Source organism: Lepisma saccharinum, chromosome 16 (genome assembly GCF_977018435.1).
Source record: "Lepisma saccharinum chromosome 16, izLepSacc3.1, whole genome shotgun sequence".
Taxonomy (NCBI): Eukaryota; Metazoa; Arthropoda; class Insecta; order Zygentoma; family Lepismatidae; genus Lepisma; species Lepisma saccharinum.
The window spans coordinates 42858470-42882148 of record NC_139244.1 but is presented as its reverse complement, the minus strand read 5'-3'; the positions used below and the strand labels follow the sequence as shown (position 1 = coordinate 42882148).

The 23679-nt window shown below is 38.1% G+C and overlaps 1 protein-coding gene across 4 annotated transcripts in view; it reads right to left on the bottom strand.

The window, feature by feature from the left end:
- Positions 1–2762: 2762 nt before the first annotated feature.
- LOC146000441 (uncharacterized) overlaps positions 2763–23679 on the bottom strand; it is a 31462-nt gene continuing 10545 nt past the window's right edge. For all 4 annotated transcript variants that reach the window (XM_083138077.1, XM_083138075.1, XM_083138076.1 and 1 more), the window contains exons 2-6: positions 23012–23244; positions 19329–19505; positions 14932–15089; positions 8603–8734; positions 2763–5899 (exon numbers count right to left, since the gene is read on the bottom strand). In XM_083138077.1, the coding sequence (XP_082994203.1) occupies positions 5737–5899; positions 8603–8734; positions 14932–15089; positions 19329–19505; positions 23012–23236 (855 nt within the window). In that variant the 5' untranslated portion in view covers positions 23237–23244 and the 3' untranslated portion in view covers positions 2763–5736. The remainder of the gene's footprint in view (positions 5900–8602; positions 8735–14931; positions 15090–19328; positions 19506–23011; positions 23245–23679) is intronic.

The window sequence follows — 23679 nt, the reverse complement described above, 5'->3', positions numbered from 1 at the left end:
TCTATACTTTAACTGATGAAAGAGGAGCAAAATGAATCGACTTTGAAAATAGTTAGATGCATAATAAAACATGAATATTACTGAGAATGGGTTAATCATCATGTGAACCACAACCAAAATCATGTGAAAATGGCCAAATGTGCATACATATGTCCCAACGGAGCACCTTAATTAGTTCTTCATAACATAAAGGTAAAGTTCCCCGTGCATATAGCACCGTGCCATGAAGGCACATTTAGGGGATGTGGGGATAGGGCCCAACACATTCTCAATCTAGGACATTATGGAAGTGATGTGATCAGCATCACGTTTCGGCAAGTTTCTAGATTAGGGATGGCCAAATCAGAATAAAACTTTATTGAGATATCAGATAATTTTCTATTTGATTTCAAATATCTGGATATCGGATATTCTGTTTCATCATTTATCCATTTTATGGGCTGTGCACATGTTCTATTAGGTGCATCCAGAATGTAAGTTTCCCTGGGGTCGTGCACAAAAAGAAAACATTATTTCATTCAATGATTTATTGCCACAGATACAGCACTTGTCCAGTTACTTGTCAAGATAATTCCTGCCGGAATTCAGGCACTGTCATAACGTGGGACCAACTTCTGTATACCTGAGTCATAGAAGTTCGCTGCCTGGGCGCCGAACCACTGTGTGACAGCCATCTGAACCTCTTCGTCGCTGTGAAAATGTTGACTGGACAGGAATTTTTTCAGGTGCAAGAACATGTGGTAATCACTGGAGCGAGATCCGGGCTGTACGATGGATGATCGAACACCTCCCAACCGAACCTGTCCAGAAGGGTTGCAGTGCTCCTAGCCATATGCGGCTTCGCATTGTTGTGCAGCAAGATCACCCTGGCACTGAGCTTACCGCGTCACATATTCTGAATGGCTCATCGCAATGTCCCCAGTGTTTCACAGTAACGGTTAGTCTCACCTCTGGGCAGAAGCTCGATGAGCTGAATACCTTGTCTGTCCAAGAACACCGTGCACATCACTTTTTGCGCCGTCACAGTCTGTCTGAACTTCGTCCTGCATGGAGACCACTCTGACGCCAATGCCTGGACTACTGCTTGCTTTCTGGGGTGCTGTATGCAACCCACGTTTCATTCCCTGTGATGATCCGGTTGAGAAAATCGCCATCATCATGGTAATGCTGCAGAAATGTCAGTGCAGTGCCCACGCATTTTCCTTTGTGTTCAGGCGTCAGTTGTTTCGCACCCACTGGGCACACAATTTCCGGAACAAGAGGCATTTGGTAACAATGTCGTGCAACAACAACCGAGAAATCTGCGGGAAATGGCTGCTGAGTTCCGTGATCGTGACGCGACGATCCTCCAATATGCACTGCTGCACCTGCTCCACAAGCTCGTCCATAACGGCCGATGGCCGCCCACTGCGTTCGTCGTCATGCACATTTTTCCGACCTTCAGTAAATGTCCAGCACCAACAATGCACCATCTGCTTGCTCATGACGTCTGACCCATACACCTGGCACAGCTGACGATGAATTTCAATCGGCTGTATGTTTTGTGCGTTCAACTTGACCACCGAACGAACCTCGCATGCGGCGGGAGATGGAATAAGAGTCACCATGTTTCATCGCTGCCGCGATGCTACTGAGGACTTTCGGGAGGCATCTTCTAGGACATTCACTAGCCAAGACATGTGCCTCTCACACATGCGCAAAACCGGTTTGAATATGCATGGCCTGCCACCTGTGAGCGAGTGGGAAACTTACTTTCTGAATGCGCCTAATATTATTCGTTATTTTCGCTTTTCACTGTACGGATTCTCTACAAATCCTTCAACAAATCTATTTTATCCAGTTATTTGGATTATCAGAATTATATGGATATTGGATTATTGTTTGCATCCAAAATGAATATCGGATAATTTGAAATCTAGATATCCATTATCTGGATTTTGTAGCCATTCCTATTCTATATGTCAAAGGAACAAAAAAAAAAAAAAGTGCAAACTCGTCAAAATCTTACACCTAGTGATCTCTATTTATGACATATTGTTACTTTTGGAAGTCCCAGGGATAACATTCCTCCCCCTGATGCATCCCTGCTGGAAATTTCTACTGTTTTCAGTAGACAGAATCTGCTGTTATCAACTGTATTCACCCTGTGTGTCTCGGAAATCTACTGAAACTCGATGATTTCCTACTGAACAAGTTTCAGTAGAAGAAATACAAGTGAAACATTTTCTTCAGTATTACATGTGATACTGTATACAGTGTATGTCACTCAACATGTTGGCTGTAAATATAACTTTTCATTCCTCCTGATTTACAATTTTTTTTATATCTATTTGAAAATCTAAACTCAGTACATGTTTCAAAACGCCTGAAAACAGTACAGCAGAGAAACGAAAAGTGAAAATAACTTCTTCAGTATTATATTTAATATGTATGTATTGTTTTTAGCTTAAAATGGTGGCTCTAATTATTACATTTCATTCATCCGTATTAACAATTTTTATTTATATCTCTCTGAAAATCTAAATACAATAGATCTACTGAAAACAGTAGACAAAATTTTCAGCAGGGCTCCCATCTCCAATGCTGTTGGAAAAAGTAATTATAGAAAGAGAACAAATTAAATCTTGAAACAATTCCTATAAAGTTGTCGATGTAGGCTAATGTTCAAGTTATCAGTAAATAGAAATGACGTGTTCAGGAATAATAACACCGCTATTATAAAAAATCAATTTAATAGAAAACATATACAACATGGATAAAAACAATCATTCATTGTCTTTACTATTTCTAAATAAAACAGCCAGATCTAAATGTACACAGCTCTTTACAATTAACACATATCTACTATTTAGTGTCTTAATGCAGCCAAAAGGCTTGATACTAGTTATAGCATGTTATGTCTAATACTTTGGAAGATGCTTAAGATGAGCGTGCTAAATGTTTCTTAATAACCAATACCTCATGCTCCTTTTCTGTACTGAGGGAAAGAGAGGTAAAAAAGGTAAAGTGTTCCCTGTGCTTAGCACCACGCCATGAAGGCGTATAGGGGGTGTGGGGGTAACGCCCCACACTTTCTTGATCTGGTCGTGAGTAGGGGTGATGTGATCAGCATCACGCCCCTGACCGCCTTTACCCCCCAGGGTTTCCCCCAGGTACCCATGTTATTCGACGCTGGGTAGGCGCCGGGGCCGCTTCCACCGTTAGAAAAGTTCCCGGATTTGAACCGGCCGGGGAGGGAAAGAGAGATGGAAGGAAATCTAAAAATGTGTAAAATTGAGATTTTCTTGTATGATTGAGTGCTACGTTTACAGCACTTGTAAGTGTTGAGTTACAATGAAGATTCATGCATCTTAATGTACTGCCTTATTGCTTGCACCTTTGGTCCAGAAATGCTCGAAGAAATATTAGGAGTGTTTATATTTATTGCAAAGATTGGCAGAAAGATGTCTATTATTATTGTGATGATGAGGATGAGTGATATGATAAAATTGATGAAGGGACTCTAAAAAAGAACACCCTTGACCAGGCTGGGATTCGAATCTGGTACCCCTGGCTTCTTGCATTTTGAACTCTTGCTTTTTCCAGGATAGTTCAAAGCAGCAAAAAAAGTAATCTTATTATCTTTGAGTATAGATTGATTGATTGAGTTGCTGTATTAAGTCCAATTTATACACAGTAAGGCTAATCAGGACTGGGCCTACAGTTTAAAGTGGGATCCGAACCACTATGTGCCTCCACTGGGTATCGAACCCGGGACCCTTTGATTACAAGGTGACAACGCTATCACTGCACCATCGGGGAGGCACTCTTTGAGTATAGAAGGTGCACTTTTGGAGAGTGATGAGGAGTTGCATTATTTAAAATTACCTGCTACAGATGAGATATGGCATTTGCAAATTACCACCCACTTAAGGGATTAACATGGTAATGATGTAGATAGTGGTGGGAACTGGGTGCCAAAAACTGGGGGAGCAACAAAAATTTACTTTGTATTGGTAGACAAAGCTTAGCATTAAGAGGGGCACAAGTACGGGGAAACTGGCCACCTTCTGTTACTGCAAACAATTAAAACAAAGGAGTATGATTATATTAGGGCTAACAGACATCTTGGTTTTCACGTCAACGTCCCAGTGTCCCAAGAGATATGTACCCCAGAAGCAAAATAAATACTACTTTCTGAGTAATTTAAGTTTATCATTGTCATCATCTGATAAATATAATATACAAATCGTACAGTCAAATTGCTTTCATGTAATATTAGGATTGTTGAATACTTCTGTTGTATTTAGCATTGTGCAAAAATGCAACACATCTAGGCTACTATACTCTCACAATATAAATTACAAATTGTTTAGAACCTTGATACTAATTTTATTGCTTTATTTAATTTTTTGTGTAATGTATAATGTTATTTTAAAAATTGAAAATTTTAAATGTATTGTGCACTTAATGTGGTTTTAACTGCTGCTGCACTGGAAACTTGATTAATTGGGTTCCTTTTACTTCACTTTTCTTCCACTTTTGGATAATTGTGGAGATGAGGATGGCTGAAATTGATTAAGGGATGCTCACAAAGAACACCTGTGCCCAGGTCATGATTTGAACCTGGAACCCTTAGCGTTGTAGCATGCTTCTGCACTGAAAACACTGAATGGTAAGTACTTAAGCAAAGTATAAACTGAAGTTTCCATTTTCCTCTGAAGAATCTGGTCAACATAGGGTCCGTTCCGAAAGTTGCACGAGTTTATTCCGAAAGTCGCACGAGTTTAACGCGTTAAACGAGTTATGGTAACTGGCTGTCTCATAAGTACTTCCGTGCATTTCGTGAGGTTTATTATGCTGTCCCAAAAGTTTCATTCCATGCATCTCGTGAAAGAACGAGATTCACCAAACGCACGGGCCAGGAGGCTGGTTTGTTCGGTGAAAAACGTCTGCTGTTTGCAGACAACACATGTGCATGATGGCTTCAAACTACACTAGTTCGGAAATGTATTATAATTTTAACACAGAGCGATATGAAACAACATGTGCAAGATGATCGTGCCTTAACTCTTCTTACAATGTGATTAAAATGAGTAACAGTGTTCGCAGCAGAGTTTATTTCTGCCAGAAGGACATGCCTTCCGGAGGACGCCATGTGGAAAATTTCTATAAACAAAATGCTGTGCGCGCTTTCGTCTAGAGCTTCCCATAAGTCTGAAAAATAGACTTCTTTCACCAGGTTCACGAGGCCAGTTACTTTCGTTCAATTCGTTTGTTTCTTTAAGACTTTCAGAACGCACCCCTAGATTACATCCACCATGTAAGTCAAGGAATTTGGAGCAAGAGCATGAGGTATGGTAACCGATACAATACTTAAACATTTTGCCAATTTAATTTCTTAAAATACTCACAACATGCATCTCAAACACTAAAATGCTGCAGAGTTCATATCTAATACTTATATTATGTACATTTCAAAATCATAAGAAAATTCCTACTTCTTAAAATCTTACAAAACCAACACATTTAGAGATATCTACTAACTCTATAACAAACAATACTAACATCTGTTTGTACCGTACTTTAACAAAATCTCACTCATAGTGGAAATAAATAAATAATTTTAACTGAGCAACATATTTAAATAGAAGCATTTGACCACTTGAGGATCATCACAACCATTCAGTCTCTTTTAAAAAATAAATTAAAATATCCACAATCGGGTTTGTACATCACATTCAAATATGACAACATTCATATCTGTAAATTCAAACCTACAATTGGTAAACTCCTATGTGAATAATGGGGCCTGTCTATGAACATTCTGAAGCGTAACTTTGACAGTGTTTTCTCACTAATATAATGACAGTCGTTAACGAGTAGGGAATGCAGTTTGTGGCAATACTCTCCAACCATTCTGAAATTGAAAATAAGTAGTTTTTACATGGTGAATATATACGAGAACATCACAGCTAATTTGAACCATCAGCATTATTCATTTGTAGGTAACTTTGAACACTTGGAATCTGTAACCAGGTAAGGTAAAGGTAAAGTTCCCCAGGCATATAGCACCATACCATGGAGACATTTAGGGGATGTGGGGGTATGGCCCCACACATTCTCGATCTCAACTATTTTGGAGGTGATGTGATCAACACCACGTTCCAGCTGCTTTACTCCCCATGTACCCATTGATTGTGGGCTGGGTTAGTCCCAGAGCCACTTTATGCAGGGACATGGCCGGAAAAATTCCAACCTTGGATCACTTACAACTCATTTTGGCAAAAAAAATTCTCCAGTTTTTCATGTAATTTTCAAATAAACTTCTTTACCATTTTGTGTTATTTTTAACATGCTAAAATAACCAAATTTTAAGTTTTCAAAACTGCACTTGCTAATCAACAGAATAAGGTTTACTCAATGTTGTTCAAATCACATGAACAGGAATACACTATAAATTCATTTTTACACATAATATCCCATCAAAAATTTGGCAAGAGAAAGTGCCAAACACTGGTAAAAAAAAAGTAATAAATAAATAAAAAGTCACTTGATTCACCCTGACATCTGTACTCATTGATTAATTTCCCTGACTTTTCCAGGATTTCCAATACCCTATGGAACCTTCAACATAAAATAAACAAAAACATATGGCCTTTATCCTATTTCTTCTGTTATGCAAATACATTTTAATTGTCTAAAGTGTGTTGTTTACATTCCTATTACATGCACCACTTTATCTGAGCATAAAGTGTCCTTGTATCGGTTTGTTTACATATGATAATGAGGTTTTATTTTTTAAGAAAAATAGTAAATAACTGACACATACTATCATTAGAATTTTCTGAAAGTCATGAAAATTTTATTCCCTCGATTGTAGGGAGATGTACTAGTGTTTGCATGTGTAAAGATGGGCAACTGCCCAAGATTATCATTCATTTGGCAAAACAAATTACCTGACTTTTTCCAATATTTTCAAACAAATTTCCAGGTAATTCTGTAATGTTTTAATTCACTTCAACTTGGTTTACAGTATCTTTTGAAATTGGAAATATGAAAGCACTGGCTCCAGTCAAAAGAGAAACATATATTTAGTGAGGTGGAATCCTGGTTTTACATTTTTCTGCATTATACATTCAATCTCCATGATCAGAACAGAGCAAAATGCTATAAAATATTCCTGGATTTTACATTATCCTACATTTTAATTTTTTTCACCTTGCTATCCTCAAAAATGTAAAACCGGGTTCCACTTTATTATCACATGAGATCTGCTGTGTGGAACATCTACAGTAATTGCAGATGCCTGGCGCCCTTCAACTGTTACCAAAATTGCCAGAATCAAGGAGGCCTTTCTGAAATTCAAGAGATTCAGGCACAACTCATCCAGCAAAAGATGCTGGCTGGTCAGAAGCCACTTGCCCTATCTGTTATGCTTTTATATCTGGCCAGACATGGATCAATGAACACCATGACAGCGTAACTGCTACCTCGTTTTTAATTCTCACTTTTTCTCTTTTAACATTTTTAACAATCTCTTTATCTTTTATCAGGTTTCAGCCGAATCTTGTCCACAGATGTGGAAAAAGCTTGAGGATGTAAATGTATTTGTCAAATATAAACATTAACTGTGTGAAAATGTTGATAGGTGGTAAGAGTTACACTTACATAAAAATTTGACTACCAGTGAGTTTTAAGTCATCTCACAATTCTGAAAATTACTGCAAGGTTGTTGAGTGAAACAACCTCAATCCAATTTTGTCTATTCTATGATCCTGGCCTCTTGTGAAGCACTTGGAACTAAGGAGTTGTTAGCCAACCATATTTTGGACTCAGTTTTATAAATTAGGGATGGGACAGATTAAGTAGTATTCTATCGGTATTGGTCGATATAGGTATATCAGTGTACTGGTAATTTTACGGAACTGATATATCTATAATATCTTACAATTTAGTGCAATATTGTGTCATTTTGTTATAATTTTTATGGAAATAAACATATAATGTCTAAATATGCAGCTTCCTTTGCATTGCAAAAGCTTGGTTCATCAGGTAACATACGTTTATTATGGAGGTCAATTAACCAATTGGAATTTTATATCAGATCAGTAGAATAACTGTTATCGGTATTGATAAATTTGATATCGGTACTTTGTTGGTAGTGGCAAAAATTTCCTATTCGCCCATCCTTATTATAAATATCTGAGTTCTGAATTCGTATGCACAATACACAGGCATATAATATTATTCCCTCCAATTTCTGCAGAGTTATTAGACTCACGTAGCCCAGTGGCTAGCATTCTGGCTTTTGGTACAAGTGGTCAGGAGCTGGATCCCCAGTGGATTAGCAATAAATAAATAAATAATAATAATTGGTAATGGCCCAGCATCCCGAGGGTAACTAAGGAACCACTTGACAAGAATATGTGGTAGACTTCAGTCCACATAGGCAGATAACAGTTGCAAAGGGATTACGTGACCTGACATGCATCACTCAACGAAAAGTCATTTTGAAGAGGTTTTTGTACTTCAAAGGGTTGTTCAGCAAAGGTGTTTAGATCAGGTCACTTAGATATTATAAACAAATTGGAATGAGATTAATAGCTGGATAATTCCCTACCTTACTCCATCATCTGTGATTCTCCAGCATCCCCTTACATTAAGATGCTCCAGATTGCGGCAGTGCGCAGCAATTGTGAAGAGCGTAGTATCGGTCAGGGAGTAGATATTGGAGATGCACAGGATTCGTAATCTGGAAAAGAAGAATTACTACTCTCAGTTTAAATGAACACAATACACAGCAGGTGAAATTATACATATTTACCTGAACAATGAATGATTAACTAACCATATATTAAGAAAGCTTCTTCATTTTAGTCAACAACAAAGCTATTTGCTCCATTACAATGACAGTAATTTAAGAGGCTGCAGTTCAGTTTCACACATAAAGTGAAACATACATTTATTGATTTAGTGTGAAAATTCATTAAGTGTTGAAAAGTAAAGCAGTGGGGTATAATACATAAAGAACTTCTGCTTACAATGCAAGTGCACAAGTAACTTTAAGTCAATCTTTAACATGAAAAAGTAGACTGACAAGAACATTAGCATCTTATATATTTCTTACGGAAAAAAACCCTCTTAACTATCAGTTTTGACTTTTCGAACAATGATTTGGAATTTTACAGAATGTTAATTCTCCATAGGGCTGCACTGATACAAATTAAAGTTGTTCAGGATGTTCATAAATATTAATATATATGTATTCTATTGCAACTATACCATATCAATCTACCAGACTTTTGATTTGCAGCACTATTTTGGTGCAAAATAAATTCTAATTCTGGATTTCGTGTAAATTCCAAGATATTCAGATCTTTGGACAGTGTTGGTCAGCATTACTTGGTTGGCTATGCAAAGACTTGGAAGCATTAAATCATAGGGAAACTGAACTGTAACTTTACCTAAAGAAATGCCAAATTTGCTGGAATGTGTGAAGTATTCTTCACTCTGACTGCTGTCATATAGCCTCTGAGGGCCTCCCCATTGGCATAGTGGTAACGTTATTGCCTTGTAATCAAGAGGTCACAGGTTTGATACCTGGTGGAGGGACATAGTGGTTCGGATCCCAGTTTAAACTGTAGGTCCAGTCTCGATTAGCCTATCTGTGCATAAAATGGACTTAAAACAAAAATTCAAACTCAAATAAAACCTCTGAATATGATTGTGCACTATGTTTTACGGCCAAAGAAACCCCAAGCATTATGAAAAATATAAACTTTTGCATAGCAAATGGAAGAAGGAAGAATGCTATGTTGGTTTTACATTACACATATTAGCTTAAGTCTTACTCAGATATTAATGGGTGTTTATATTTTACTCCTATGCTGAAACTTCAGCCCATGCCTTCAGTGGTAACATCATGTGCAGCTCGACCACCATGACAGCCTGAAACATATTACCTAATTCACATATTTATAATTATTTCTTTTCTTTCATAAATGTGTTACACAATATCTGGATTTCTTCATAGCCTAGTGGTTAACCCTTTGCCTATCATGGGCACGTAATGCATTCTTGTCTCTAATTTGCCACATACCATCATTGTGTATACATGTTCTCGCTGAAGTTTCCTCACGTCTGTTGTGAAATTATTGAAGTAAATAAACTATGACCTTCATTTGTCATATGTACTTTTTTTTTCTTAATCAAACTAGTGTTCTACATCACACAAGAGACTTCAACTTCCAAAAAGGATACTTTCACTGCAGAACAAGTCGAGAATATATTCCTACGTGAAGACTGTGAAGAAGACATTTCAACTAAAGATTTGGAAAGTGATTTTTGTGTTGGGGAATGCACTTCATCAGAAAGCAGTTGGGAATTGTCTGCCAGACAGGTCAGAGCCTAAGCAGCCTCATAACAAGAACATTTTCATGAGATTGCAGAAATATTTTTTTCCCTATTTGATGGCACAGTTTCAGAAATTTATTACAGGTTTTTTGTGGGTTCTGATGACAGCGAAGGTTGTATTTTGCTTGCACGTTCATCCAAGAAATGGTTGCTAGATTGATGTATGTGATTCTTGCTCTAATTCTTCCTGGTGGTCCACAATAAGAAGTTGTCTAATTATTAGTAGTGATTCTAGGAACTGGCTTCTGCATTCAGAGGCATTTACATTAGTTATATTCTGGGAGAAATAAAGCTTATTCTTCTAATGTTGTAAAGCTTCTTCCTTGCCCTGATTGACATCTCCGTGTGCACTTGTACACATGAGCAATTGTAATGAGTGCATAAGCTCTTCTAATCAACGTATACTTTATGATCAATAAATAGATTTTGTCACAAAACTGATTTCCTGGAATGATATTTCACATTAACACATTATACTGTTAATTATCTTATAATTTTTAATTAATACATCATCATGTGAAATGTTAGAGAACCTAAAATTTAATACATTTTCAGTGCAACATTTGAAAGTGTATAATTTGTTTCTACTCCAATATTTAAACATTCTATTACTGGATAATAAATTCTTGTTTGGATCACTTAATTACAGTGTGTCTACCACAATAACAAATTCAAAATTCTTGACTTTTCATGACTTTTTCTTGACCTTTTCCCCCTTTTTCTTAACATATTTTTAATCACCCCCTATTTATTCCCAGGACGGCATAGGACCTGGCGTGGAGACTGCCTTTATACCAGTGACCTCTGTTGCTGCATTTAGCTGCGAAGGAACTCACAGGCAAACAACCAATTAGGCCTAGTGCTTGGTCAAAAAGCAGCAACAATAAAAGCCCTACTCCCCAAAGCAGTCAACAGGGAAACAGGATTTTGTCATAATAACCGTTCTGAGCTGTGATTGTACACCAGTTAGTACGATGGCGGGATTCTACGTACAGTTTAAAATTAAGAAAATATATATTTTTATTCAATGAAAAACAGTGGCATAGCATTATAGTATGCCCGTACACCCGGCGTTCACAGATTTAAAATTTCAAAAATGCATAAATGCTGTAAATATAAAGTAAAACGTGACTAATTTCATATATGTTTGACCTTCATGGCATTATAATAGCTATTTTTTGCGATCCGCTTGCAACGCTCCACTAACAACATTCGTTCTAGCATTTTCTTTCCTGGCCGGACGCCGGGCAGGTTCGGCGTAAAGGACTCTATATTCCTTGCTGTCTATCTGGAGGGAGAGCTGGGATCTCTACAGCACGTGCGCAAATGCTCTCTCGTACGCCAGCGTACGGAGTAGAGGGCTACGGTGATTGGTTTACGTGACCCTTCCTGCCTTCTGAAGCAGGCGACAGCGGTAGAATTCCTACCAGGTTCTTCACACTCATGCCACTTGTGCTATGTGATGTTACAATATGCAATATTGACTGACGTAATTTTATCAAACTCAAATATACCATTTCTTAATGACCTGATCATTGCATTGTATAATTTATCGCACGAACAGCGATGTGCATTAAAAAGTAAATAATCAACACAGGTTTTGTCAAATAAGTTGGTGAAGTCCTCATGGCAGAAGTTCAGCCTGTGGCTGCTCTACCACTTAACCCGCAAAACTATTCTTTTTATTATTATATTGTTAGTATCTAACTGCCTAATATTGTGTCAATGGAAATGTTTAGCATTCATTTGAAAACTCTTAACATCGAATGGTCTCTGGACAAAATTACTTTAAAATGTTTATCAACATTCTCAAGATGTAATAAACAGTGGTCTGAATTACTAATCGGCACTGTTACGTTAGTAATGTGTACGATAGTTTGATCATCCGCCTACCTCTGTGTCAGAGTGTATTGCGACAGAGGCCCCTGATTCGAATCCCGGTGTGAGCACGGGTGTTCTTTGTCAGTGTCCCTTCATCAATATCATCACTCATATTCATATTCGCGATTAACCAAAAATGGTAGAAAACCGAAGTAAAATAAACCAAATCAATCAGTAGTTGGATCATCCACAACTATGACGTCTACTGTTGTGCAGAGGCGCTTGTGATTCGGGTAGGCTTTTAATGACTTGCGTCATGCAGAAAGGTATAAAAAAAGGTATAAAACACCAGTTCAAAACATTTGTGGCATAGTGAGGCATCTAATTTTCTAGCTAAAATATGCATGGATGATGTTTTATTGAAAACCCAGCTGACTTCAGGCAATAAACAATACATGTGGCGACTAATACCATAAGTAAGTTATTAAGCAAGAAAGGGCCGACCCATCCTTTGGACTTCGCGTTCCCACCCAAAATGTACATGCTACGCCACTGATGAAAAACCCCTACCACAAGGTCAGTTAAGATGAAAATTGAAGCTACACTTTAACAAGAGATTTAGATTAGCTTTAATTAGTAATGCATATAAAAACTAATGCTTCAGACTTTAACTTGGGTGGGGGAATGGCCACATTACTTTATATTTTTTTTACAAAACTTCACGCATATAAGAATGTAATTGTTAAGAAACAAAGCAAAAAAATCTTAACCACAACTCAATACAATTTTAGATTTCCAAATATTCAATTTTATCAAATCCCAGCACAGGTACACTACCGACAAAAAGTTTAAGATCACCATGAGAAAAGGCCAAAAAATCAGTATGGAGTGTTGTATGGAACCAACGGTTCCTGTCCAAGAAAGACATGCCGATGATACACATGGAAAATGCAATGTAGTCTAGTTTGAACCTCGCAAGATGCGAAACCAACTTTTTTCCGAATGTGTAGCATGTGGTTGGCAAAATGGAAAGTGACAAAAACGTTGCTGAAGCTGGCAACATTGCAGCTGTGTGCGTGAAACTGGTCAGTACGGTAGCCAGTCTCATGCGCATCCTTATCAGTGGCTCAGGGTTAGTTGCTGTTCATGCAGGCAACATTGCGAGCCCATTATTGTGTGTGAGGTGTACAAGGTAAGTGGAGCTGAGTGAAATGGCCCCTCATCGTGGGGAACAGGCGTTTTTGGTTGAAAAGCATGCTGTGATATGTGCACTGAAAGATGAAGGTTATTCGGAACGCGAGGTAGCAAGAAAACTGAATATTTCCAAGACTGTTGTTCATTGTGCATTGGATAGATACCGTAAAAGCAACAGTCATGCTGACCGTGAACGTAGTGGAAGAGCTCGTGTAATGTCTGCAGCTGACGATATATATATTGCAGTAACTAGCAAACGGAACAGGCGCCTAACAGCACCAGCCATCGCTGCTTCCCTGAATAACAGCAGAGTGACGCCTGTGTCTGTGTCAATGGTGAAGAATAGGTTGTGTGAAGAAGGGCTGCATGGCAGAGTAGCTGCTAGAAAGCCATTGTTACGACGTGTGAACAAGACGAAACGATTGGCCTGGGCTAAAATGCACCAAGGTTGGACTGTGGATAACTGGAAACGGGTACTCTGGACCGACGAATCCAAATATGAATTATTTGGCAGCAATAGGCGAACCTTTGTGCGTCGAAAGGTCGGCGAGAGAATGAAAGAAGAGTGTCTTGTTCCCACAGTGAAACATGGGAGTGGAAGTGTAATGGTGTGGGGATGTTTTGCCGGAAACCAGATGGGGGACCTTCATAGAATTCAGGGAACATTGGTAAAAGAAGGGTATCATCAGATATTGGTGCACCATGCCATCCCCTCTGGCCGTCGTCTTGTTGGTAATGGGTTTATTTTTCAACAAGATAATGATCCCAAACATACATCCAAATTGTGCACGCGGTATTTGGAACGTAAGGCAACAGCAGGGGCATTAGTTCTCATGACGTGGCCACCACAGTCTGCTGATCATTCACCAATTGAACTGCTATGGGACCAAATCGATAGGGACATCAGGAAGAAGTTACCCAGCAACACTCAACAGCTATGGGAATTCATCAATGGTGCCTGGCGTAACATTCAACCGTCCTATCTGGACAAACTATTGTAGTATTTGCGCTGCTGTCATTAAGGCCCATGGCGGACATATTGATGAAAGCAAAATATGAGATGACGTTAGTATGTATAGTGGATGTACCTACGGTATGTTTGTATTGTACATTGCCAAGCAGATTCTTACATTTGTTTCTTGTACATTAATTACGAAATACATTCATTTCTACTGATTTTTGGCACTTTTTACCGGTGGTCTTAAACTTATTGTCGGTAGTGTATATAACAATGTAAATTCACTATACTGTAAAAAATAACAAACATTCTTGACCTTCATGTTAATTTTCTTGACTGATAGACACCCTGAATTACAATGTCAAATTATTATTATTATTATTGGAGGAGGATGCAGCCCACCCAAATCTTTCAACAGCCATACAGCGGCCTACTCGCACCAGAAAGTCTGGCTCTGCCGCTCCTTTTTGGTGCCTTCTCAGAAGGTCACCCTTACATGCCCTAAGTTCCAGCCATCACAAATATACCTGTGCACATATACAAACAAAGTTAATGCATATTACCTGGCAAACTTCTGCACAAAAGGGACAATGCTTGCATCTCCAAGTTCCCAGCAAGACGTGAGATCAACTTCTTCCAGGTTATCTTGATACAACACGAAGGAGTCAATACTTGTTACAGTCACCCAGTGACAGTTCTGCAGAAGCAAGGTTTTCAACTCCTGTAATTAATCATAAACGTCAACATTATGAGCCTATATTCTTTAATTTCTTACACTGTCATAATAACACAACATACTGTAAATCATTCAATAGTTATAAGAAGGAAATGCTTCACTATGCAAACAACTTTCTACATGAACGTGGTCAAATTCAAACTTTGTTTTCAAGTCTATTTTATGCTCAGAGAGGCTAATCAGGACTGGACCTACAGTTTACCATGGGAGCTGAACCACCAGGATTGAAGGTAACAGCTTTAGCACTACACCATCAGGGGGGCCCGATATCAGGTGTGTTGTACACATCTGTCATACGCCGACATTATAGATCGACCACAAGGAAAAAAAACCTTGGGACGAAAAGTCCCCGTGCAGCTTTCCCTTCTTCCCTCCACCTCGGGCCATAAGGAAGCATGGTCAACTCTCCCCCTCCCCTACTCGCGGGGGTACGGTGCACAGGACTCGCGGGTCTGCGCAGGTTGTTTTGCTCGTGGTTCCACTATAGCAACTGAATAGACATACAGCTGTTGCTATGCTGATCAAGAATGAATGATATCATACCTATTCAATGAGTCACCTGTTGCTATGTGGACCAAGAGGAGAATATCATCTTGTGTATCAGGTGGCCACTCTAGGGCCATGATAAAATTCAAGTATAATTCCCGGTTTTCAAGGTGAACTTTCCAAAATATCAAGGGTACAAGCAAATGCTTTCTCTATTTCAACATTACATATTACCCCCTCTCACCAGCCCCCTCCCCCATAAATATATAAACAATATAAAGGTTTGTGTGATTCCAATGTATCCAATAATTCTAATTCAATTCAATTAAAATTATAGATACTATTTAAAATATTCAATTTAAGGTGCAGAGTTTACATTTGCCATTTTACAAAGTCAGACTCGAAATACATCTACAAACACAAGTCACAAATGTTACGGAATATACTAATTACGAAAATTTGTTAATTGTATAAGGATTTCAAACTCAAATTTATCTAATCAAATTCAAGATATCTTCTTTTGCAATAATCTTCCCTCTGTCAGCAGATAGATTGTTCCGCAAAGGACACCAACAAAGTAAAAGAATTGAGAGAATTCTGTTTTATTTTCCTCGCAGCTTCCTTTTTTCATCCTCGATAAACATAAAAGTTAAACTGTGAAACACTTGCCTCGGAACATTTGTAAATGTATGAATTCATTTGGATTAATAAAAGTTGCAATTTTTTACGTCTACGGAGAAAAATTCACGTAGAATTCACGGATAATTCCTGGACCAATAATTCACGTATAATTCCCAGAATTCAAGGAATTCCTGGTGAGTAGCAACCCTGTGTATACAATGAGTCACCAACCTGCAACCACCTCCTCCCTCTCCCCCCCACTGTGTTTAGTATCCCAAAGCTTTCACTTCTGTAACCATATTGTTTATTCTGTAGAAGAAGAAAGCGAGATCAAAATTACGTTATGCATTTGCAGTGCTCAGGAAGATATTTTCTATTATTCCTCACCAGACAGATATCGCTACTACACATCCCGTGTGACAGGTGGTGCATGCTTGGATTTTGTCCGAACGGCACAGCAGCCTTTTCTTCGTGTCGCAAAACATTCAGACACAAAGTGAAAAATCATGGGAAATAGCAATTTCACTTTTATTGTGTTTTTTAAAAATATATATATTACTAAAGAAATCCAACCTGGTAATTTGTATTTGCATCTGTTGATATATATGAGGGCTGCTGGAAAAGTTTCTGCAATCAATATGAAAGACATGTGCAATTCTGGGAATGGTTTTATTGTTTTTCAAAGTATTCACCCTTAAGATCGATACACTTTTGCATACGCTCAAACCGATTTTGAAAGCATTTTTTCCACTCTGAAGCTCATACCTCAGAAACTGCTGTTCGGAATGCATCAACAGCTGCTTCAGGCGACACAAATCGCTCACCACGTATCTTTTCATGTCTGGGAACAAAAATAAGTCATTAGGTCATAAATAAGGTGAGTGCGGACAATGAGTCATTAATTTCACATTTATATTGGACAAAAAATCAAGTTTGGTGTGCTGAGTGGAAACTGGCGTTGTCGTGGTGAAGAATAATGTGACGATTTGGGGTTGTTTTATGCATTTCATTGATGTCCTCTAGCAAACAAATTGTTGTATACCACTCAGCATTTACAGTCCTTCAATCTTCTAAAGCTATTGTTGCCACATGTCCGGTATAACCGAAGAAACAAGCAATCATTTGCTTGGCAGCACTCTTCGAACAAACAACTTTTCTTGGTTTCGGTTCACTTTGAAACACCCAAACAGTGGATTACTGTTTAGTTTTGGGTTCGTATGAATAGATCCAAGTTTTGTCCACTGTAACGATGTAATACAACCAAATTTGACTTGCCTTGGTTGAATTTTTTGGGCATTTCTTTACACCAATTTACACAAGCCTGTTTTTGAGCTTCGGTCAAGTTGTGTGGGATCCAACGGCTTGAAAGTTTCCGTACGTTCAGGTGACCATGCAAAATCGTATGTATTGCTTTCATGTCAATGTTCATGGATGCCTGAATCTCACGTTATATCACATGACGATCTCTCTCAATCATTTGACGCACAGCATCAACATTACTGGCAACAACACACATGGATGGATGACCTTCACGACATTCATCACTGAGAAATATGCGACCATGCTGGAATTCGGAAGACCAATTGTATACAGTTCTATTGGATGGTGCTTCATCCCCAAAAGCCAAATGAAGTCGCTCGATGCATTGTTTCAGTGTTAAACAACATTTGAAATCATAAAAAATCATTGTCCGAAACTGTTCACAAAGAAATTTCCATTTCTCACACGAAACTACTTCTTCAAACTGGTGTGAAAAATAAACAAATAGGCTTAAACAAACAATCAAAGATAATTTAAACATAAAAAAAAAGTATATTCTTCCGATTATTATAATAGCGGGACACTAGCACCACTGTTGGTGGTAGTTTGCATAAACTTTTCCAGCAACCCTCGTACATGTTATACGCAGTGACATAGGGAAAACATGCACGGTTTTAATTATTTCTCTTGTAGTCTACAGTTGTTATAAGCACAAAAACACAGTTTTTTTTGTTGTGACATTTCAGGAGAAAACACACTCCCTTCATCAGACATTTATTTTCAGTTTGATTAAAAATACAATTATAACGATTGTTACAAATCATTAAAAAAGAATCAGTTACATGATGGATCTTGTCAATGTTACATTGTTGGAATGTAGCAACTTAACTGTGAAAGAAGCAGTCTGTTTTATTATTAAGATGAAAATCTTTTATCACATTTTTTGAAAATTACGAATCTCCAATACCATCAGGCAATTCAAAATCATCATCCCTTTTGCAGAGATTGATTGATTGAGTTGGTGTTCTAAGTCCACTTTATGCACAATATGGCTAATTGGGACTGGATCTACAGTTTATCGTGGGATCTGAACCACTATGTGCTTCCACCGGGTATCGAACCTGGAACCCCCTGATTACAAGGTGACGACACCTTTCACAGAGATTCCTGATGTTTTCAGTTACATTGAATTTCAAATATGGTGGCTTACTCCACTTGTGAAAAAGTAAACTCCATAGTGGGTCCATGTTACAATTTTCATTATCTAATTTATTCCAGTGTTCTTCTGCAATGGACAAAGCTTCCCAGAAATTCAAATCAATGTTTCCCGTCACTCTTTTGAAAACCCTTCTCTTTTTTAATCATACGCTTCTCCTCGATGATGTGAGCTGACAAACCCATACACGCATTTAAATTGATAATGTCCAAATCGTGTTTGGCCATCTTATTGCCATTCCTTGTAACAACCGTAAACTTCAAGAGAAATAATTCTACAATATAAACAATGCATACATACAAGAAAAATGGTTTTAATGTTGGCTATTCAAATTATTCCGTGCATAATACAAACCACAGTTTTTGGGTGCAAAAATTTTGGATAAAAGTGAGCATTATACATGAGTAAATATGGTACTGATAATTTTACCAATCCGATAGTTCCATAAATAGTCTGTAATAGTCTAAATTCATGTACCCTGATTTTTTTTCTTCATAAAATGACTAAATACAGTGTTTCTTTTTGTAAGAAAAAATCTACTCTGGTGACAAACACTTATAATTTAATATTGCACCTATAGGATATTGGTCCAACCCTTATGTATAATTGGAGTAAAATTTATGTTAACATCTTTCTCCTACCTTGCATGATGTGACCAAAAGTTGTAAACAGGTGCTTGACAGGCCAAGACATCCGTTCAGGTTAACATACTCGAGGTGTATGTTGTTTCGGAAAACAGGAATTACAAGGTCATCAGTCAGCCACTTGCAGTAGCTTAGGTTCAAGTGTCGAATGTTAACGCTGTTACTCGTCAGTACCTGCAATTAAAATATATAATATTATTAGAAGGGCTCAGCAGTTGATGACAAATCTTCTTTTTTTTCTGAGCCTTGGAAACAAGGCTAAACCTGACATCAGCCAGTTTCCCTTCAGTTAGATCCAGAAAACATTGTTTTTCTTTTGTAATTTTTGGCCCTTTTGTCATTTTTCAGTATTTTTTGCTGTTTTCATTGCATATTTCTTCATTTTTTGAGGTTTATTTTTATTCTCCTCTATTGGTTTAGTAAATCTTAAATGCATTTGCTATTCCTGACATGGTTATTTTAGCAAGTTTGCCATTAATTGAAAATATGTTCAATGTGCAAAAGCACAATATTATTTTTAACTGAAATGTTTGGCAATGGACTAAATAATTAATTCTGGTACATTTATTTTTCCTCCAGCAAATTTAAAATACTTTGTGTGAAGCCTACTTTGAAACTTCCTTGCTGGTCACTATAATCACATTAATCTGTGGTTTTAATTACAATCGGATGTACGCGAAACACAACTTTATTTTCAAATGTTGACGGACTGCTATATTGTACAACGTCTGCTCTGAAAAGTGGTGAATGACTTATACAGAAAAAAAAAACTTGTTTTGAATTTTATGTAAACTTGAAATAAAAATAAAGAAAAATACATTAGCACTTAATTGCTTCTTTTCCTTTGCTTTGGTAGTTCAAACCACCAAACAACGGGATTTATCTAATTATTCAACAACTCTAATAATACGCGAAAGCAAAAACTATTTTTCTAGGTAATTTTTTACCACTTTACGTCATTTTTAAATAGTTTTAAGGTCATTTTTTGAGATTTGTAGGTCATCAATACCCAAGCCCTAATCATTAGTCATGTGATGACACTTGCATTTCCTTTTAATGCACTTTTTTGTTTGAAATATACCTTGTTTTACAATACAAAAATCATGGATGTAAAAGATACGTAGAATGCTAGTACTGTGAGAAGTATAACATCTAGGAGCAGCTAAGTCATCAGAATTTAGAAAACTCTTGTCCGATGGTTCTTTCTGGAATTTCTGTAAATCGAAGCACACCTGCACCACTGTAGCCCTCTCTAGTTCGCTGCACTCATGCATTTATTTGGTTACAGGTTGCAACACTGAGTCATCTATTTCATTGATTTGGTGTCTGCACTGTGTTCTAGAGCAATGCACAGTATGGTGTATGGTCACATGGCTGGACTTGAGCACCACTATTTCAGCATACAGTGTCTCCTTGGTTGAACACGATTTCCTTGCAGATGCATCATCCTGTCACTCGGATGGATTTGCACTACATCTAGTGTCAAAAAGTGCAGCGAACAAGATGGAGCTTATATCGAACCATAGTCCCACGGTTAATCAGAATAGTATTTTTATGATTTGGAAATGAAAGTGTAATTTCCTGAAACAGAATCTTGCATATATGCTGATAAGCTGTAGAAATGTTTGACCTACTTTCTCCTTGACAAGGTTTCCAAAATTCCATACAAAGACAGACATTAACAGCAATAGAAAAACCTCATTAAACTATACAGGGTGTACCAAAAGTGACAGCACAAATGACATTGTGAAAAGTACACGCTAGTAGAAGCAGAAAATCTCGTAAACGAACAGTTTGTGAGAAAAATGCGAATATATGGTTACGATCTGCCACTGACTTGATTGTACACATCGTATGCTTTTCACGTATAAGGTGCCACAGTCCTACTTAGTAACAAATAACATAATTAAAAGGTTCACCTCACTAGATATTCTGTTGCTTTTTTTCCACAGACTATTGACGAGGTGCATTTAAAAAAAAGGGCCAATAATTTTTTACACGGGGTTGGCAATACTGATGAAGTTGAGCATGCGCAGAAGCATGCCCTAGTATTTTGTGCTTGCAACAAAGATAGAATCGTCAGAGTGGGGTTGCGTACATGCGAGTAGCAGTAAAGTGAAATAGCTGCCGTAATACAAAATCCCGCCAAATGTGAAGGGAGATCTGTCATACTATTTCTGAATGTCAAAGGACAAAATGCAGCTGACATCCATCGGGAATTGTGTGCCATTTATGGACCGACAGTGATGAGCGAAGGGAAGGTCAGGCAATGGTGCAGAGAGTTTCGGGAAGGGCATTCAAATGACCACGAAGATGAGCTTAGCGGAAGGCCTAGTGTTCAGACGGACGATCTGGTGGAACGCGTTAACGAGAAAGTGTGTTCCAATCACCGGTTCATATTATCTGAATTCGCCAAAGAGCTTCCAGAAGTGTCTGTGAAAACAGTGCATCGAATTGTGACTGACAACCTGGGGTATCAAAAACTTTGTGCGAGGTGGGTACCAAAAATGCTGACAAGATGCTCACAAAGAGCAAAGATGGACATCTGAATGTGATTTTTTGGCCCCTTTGGGGGGAGGATGGGGATGACCTCTTTTCTCACATAGTGACGGGGGATAAAACGTGGATATCGTACGCCACTGGGGAGTTAAAGCAGCAGTCACTGCAATGGCGGCTAATTCTAATTCTCCTAAAGCGAAGAAATTCAAACAAACACCATCAGTTCACAAAATCATGGCAACCGAGTTTTGGGACCAAAAGGGACTGATTTTTGTGGAATTCTTGGAACCAGCAGAGGTGTATTGTGAAACACTGAATAATTTGGAACGTGTCATCCAAAATCGGCGGAGAGGAATGCTACGCTCTGGAATTTTTCTGATCCATGACAACGCTCGACCACACACAGCTGCTCGTACTGTTGAGACAATTCAAAGATTTCGATGGGAATTATTCAATCATCTCCCTTACAGCCCCGACCTTGCCACCAGCAATTTCTTTCTTTTTCTTCACCTGAAAAAGTGGCTTGCATTGAAGCATTTCAACGACAGTGACGTGCTCAAGACATCAGTTCTGGACTGGCTGCACTGTCAGGCGGCAGATTTTTACGCAGAAGGTATACGGAAGCTTGTGCCACGGTATCAGAAATGTCTGGAGGATAATGGTGACTACGTCAAAAAATAGCCAAAGTATGTACTTGATTATCAATCACAATAAATTTCTTCTCCTATCATGTTCTTGATTTTTAAAAAATATCGGCCCTTTTTTATGACATGCACCTCGTAATATGTTACATGTTCGGTAGTGTTCAGTTTTAAACAAAGAAACCTTGGGGTGAGCACGGAGACAAGTGTACGATGTATACAACAATCAAGTCAGTGGCGGATCGTAATAATACATTCGCTTCTAGCAAACGGTTTGTTTGTGACTCCATGTTTACTGAGACTTTTTGTTTCTACTATCATGCACTTTTCACCGTTTCAGTTTGCACTGTCACTTCTGGTACACCCTGTATATATAAAAGGAAACTTACATGGAATTGTGGAAAGGGGAGAGACATTTTAAAATTTCTACAGCTTGTTAGCTTGTGGCATTCATATGCAAGTTGGGTTTAAATTCATTTGTTTGTGTTTGAGTGTGTTTAATGAGGTTTCAAGGAAGTAGGAAACAAGAAATAGACTTACAGTGAATGCTAGAGGTGTGAATGTTTTAAATGGAGCCAGATTCACATGCTTGACTTTGGTGAAAAACTCATCAACGAGGTGCTGGAATCCTCGAGAGACACAACGAAGATTGAACCAGTCCTGGGTGCTCAGAAGAGACAACACATGTGGAAAGAGGATGTCTTCCCATGACAGGAGTAACAAGTTCACACCACTATTTTCTCCTGAATTCTCATCAATGGGCATTTTAGCACCTGTGAAAAAAGAGAAACACTTCATTTTAGCACCTGTGAGGGAGAAAACACCCAAGACGTAGATTGGTTGATTGATTTGGAATATTTTACTTCACTATTCTTTCCCTTTTGGCTAATCGCAGAGATAATGATGAATGATGGTATGATGAAGGAACATTTACAAAGAACATCCATCAGGATTCGAACCTGGGAACCTTGGCATCGTGTAGTGCTGTGCTAACAACTCTGCCAGGGAGGTCAGCACTTAAGAAGCAGAACAAAGGTTTGTCAAATCTTAATGTAAAATAATAACAATACTTTTATAGTAGTACAAAATGAAAAAATGTTAAGATAAACAAACCCAACTAGGCCTAAGTATTTCAATCCTGTACATGCTAAGACAAAACCTAACTGTCCTAATATACTGTACATGACATCCAATAAATGGACCCTTTA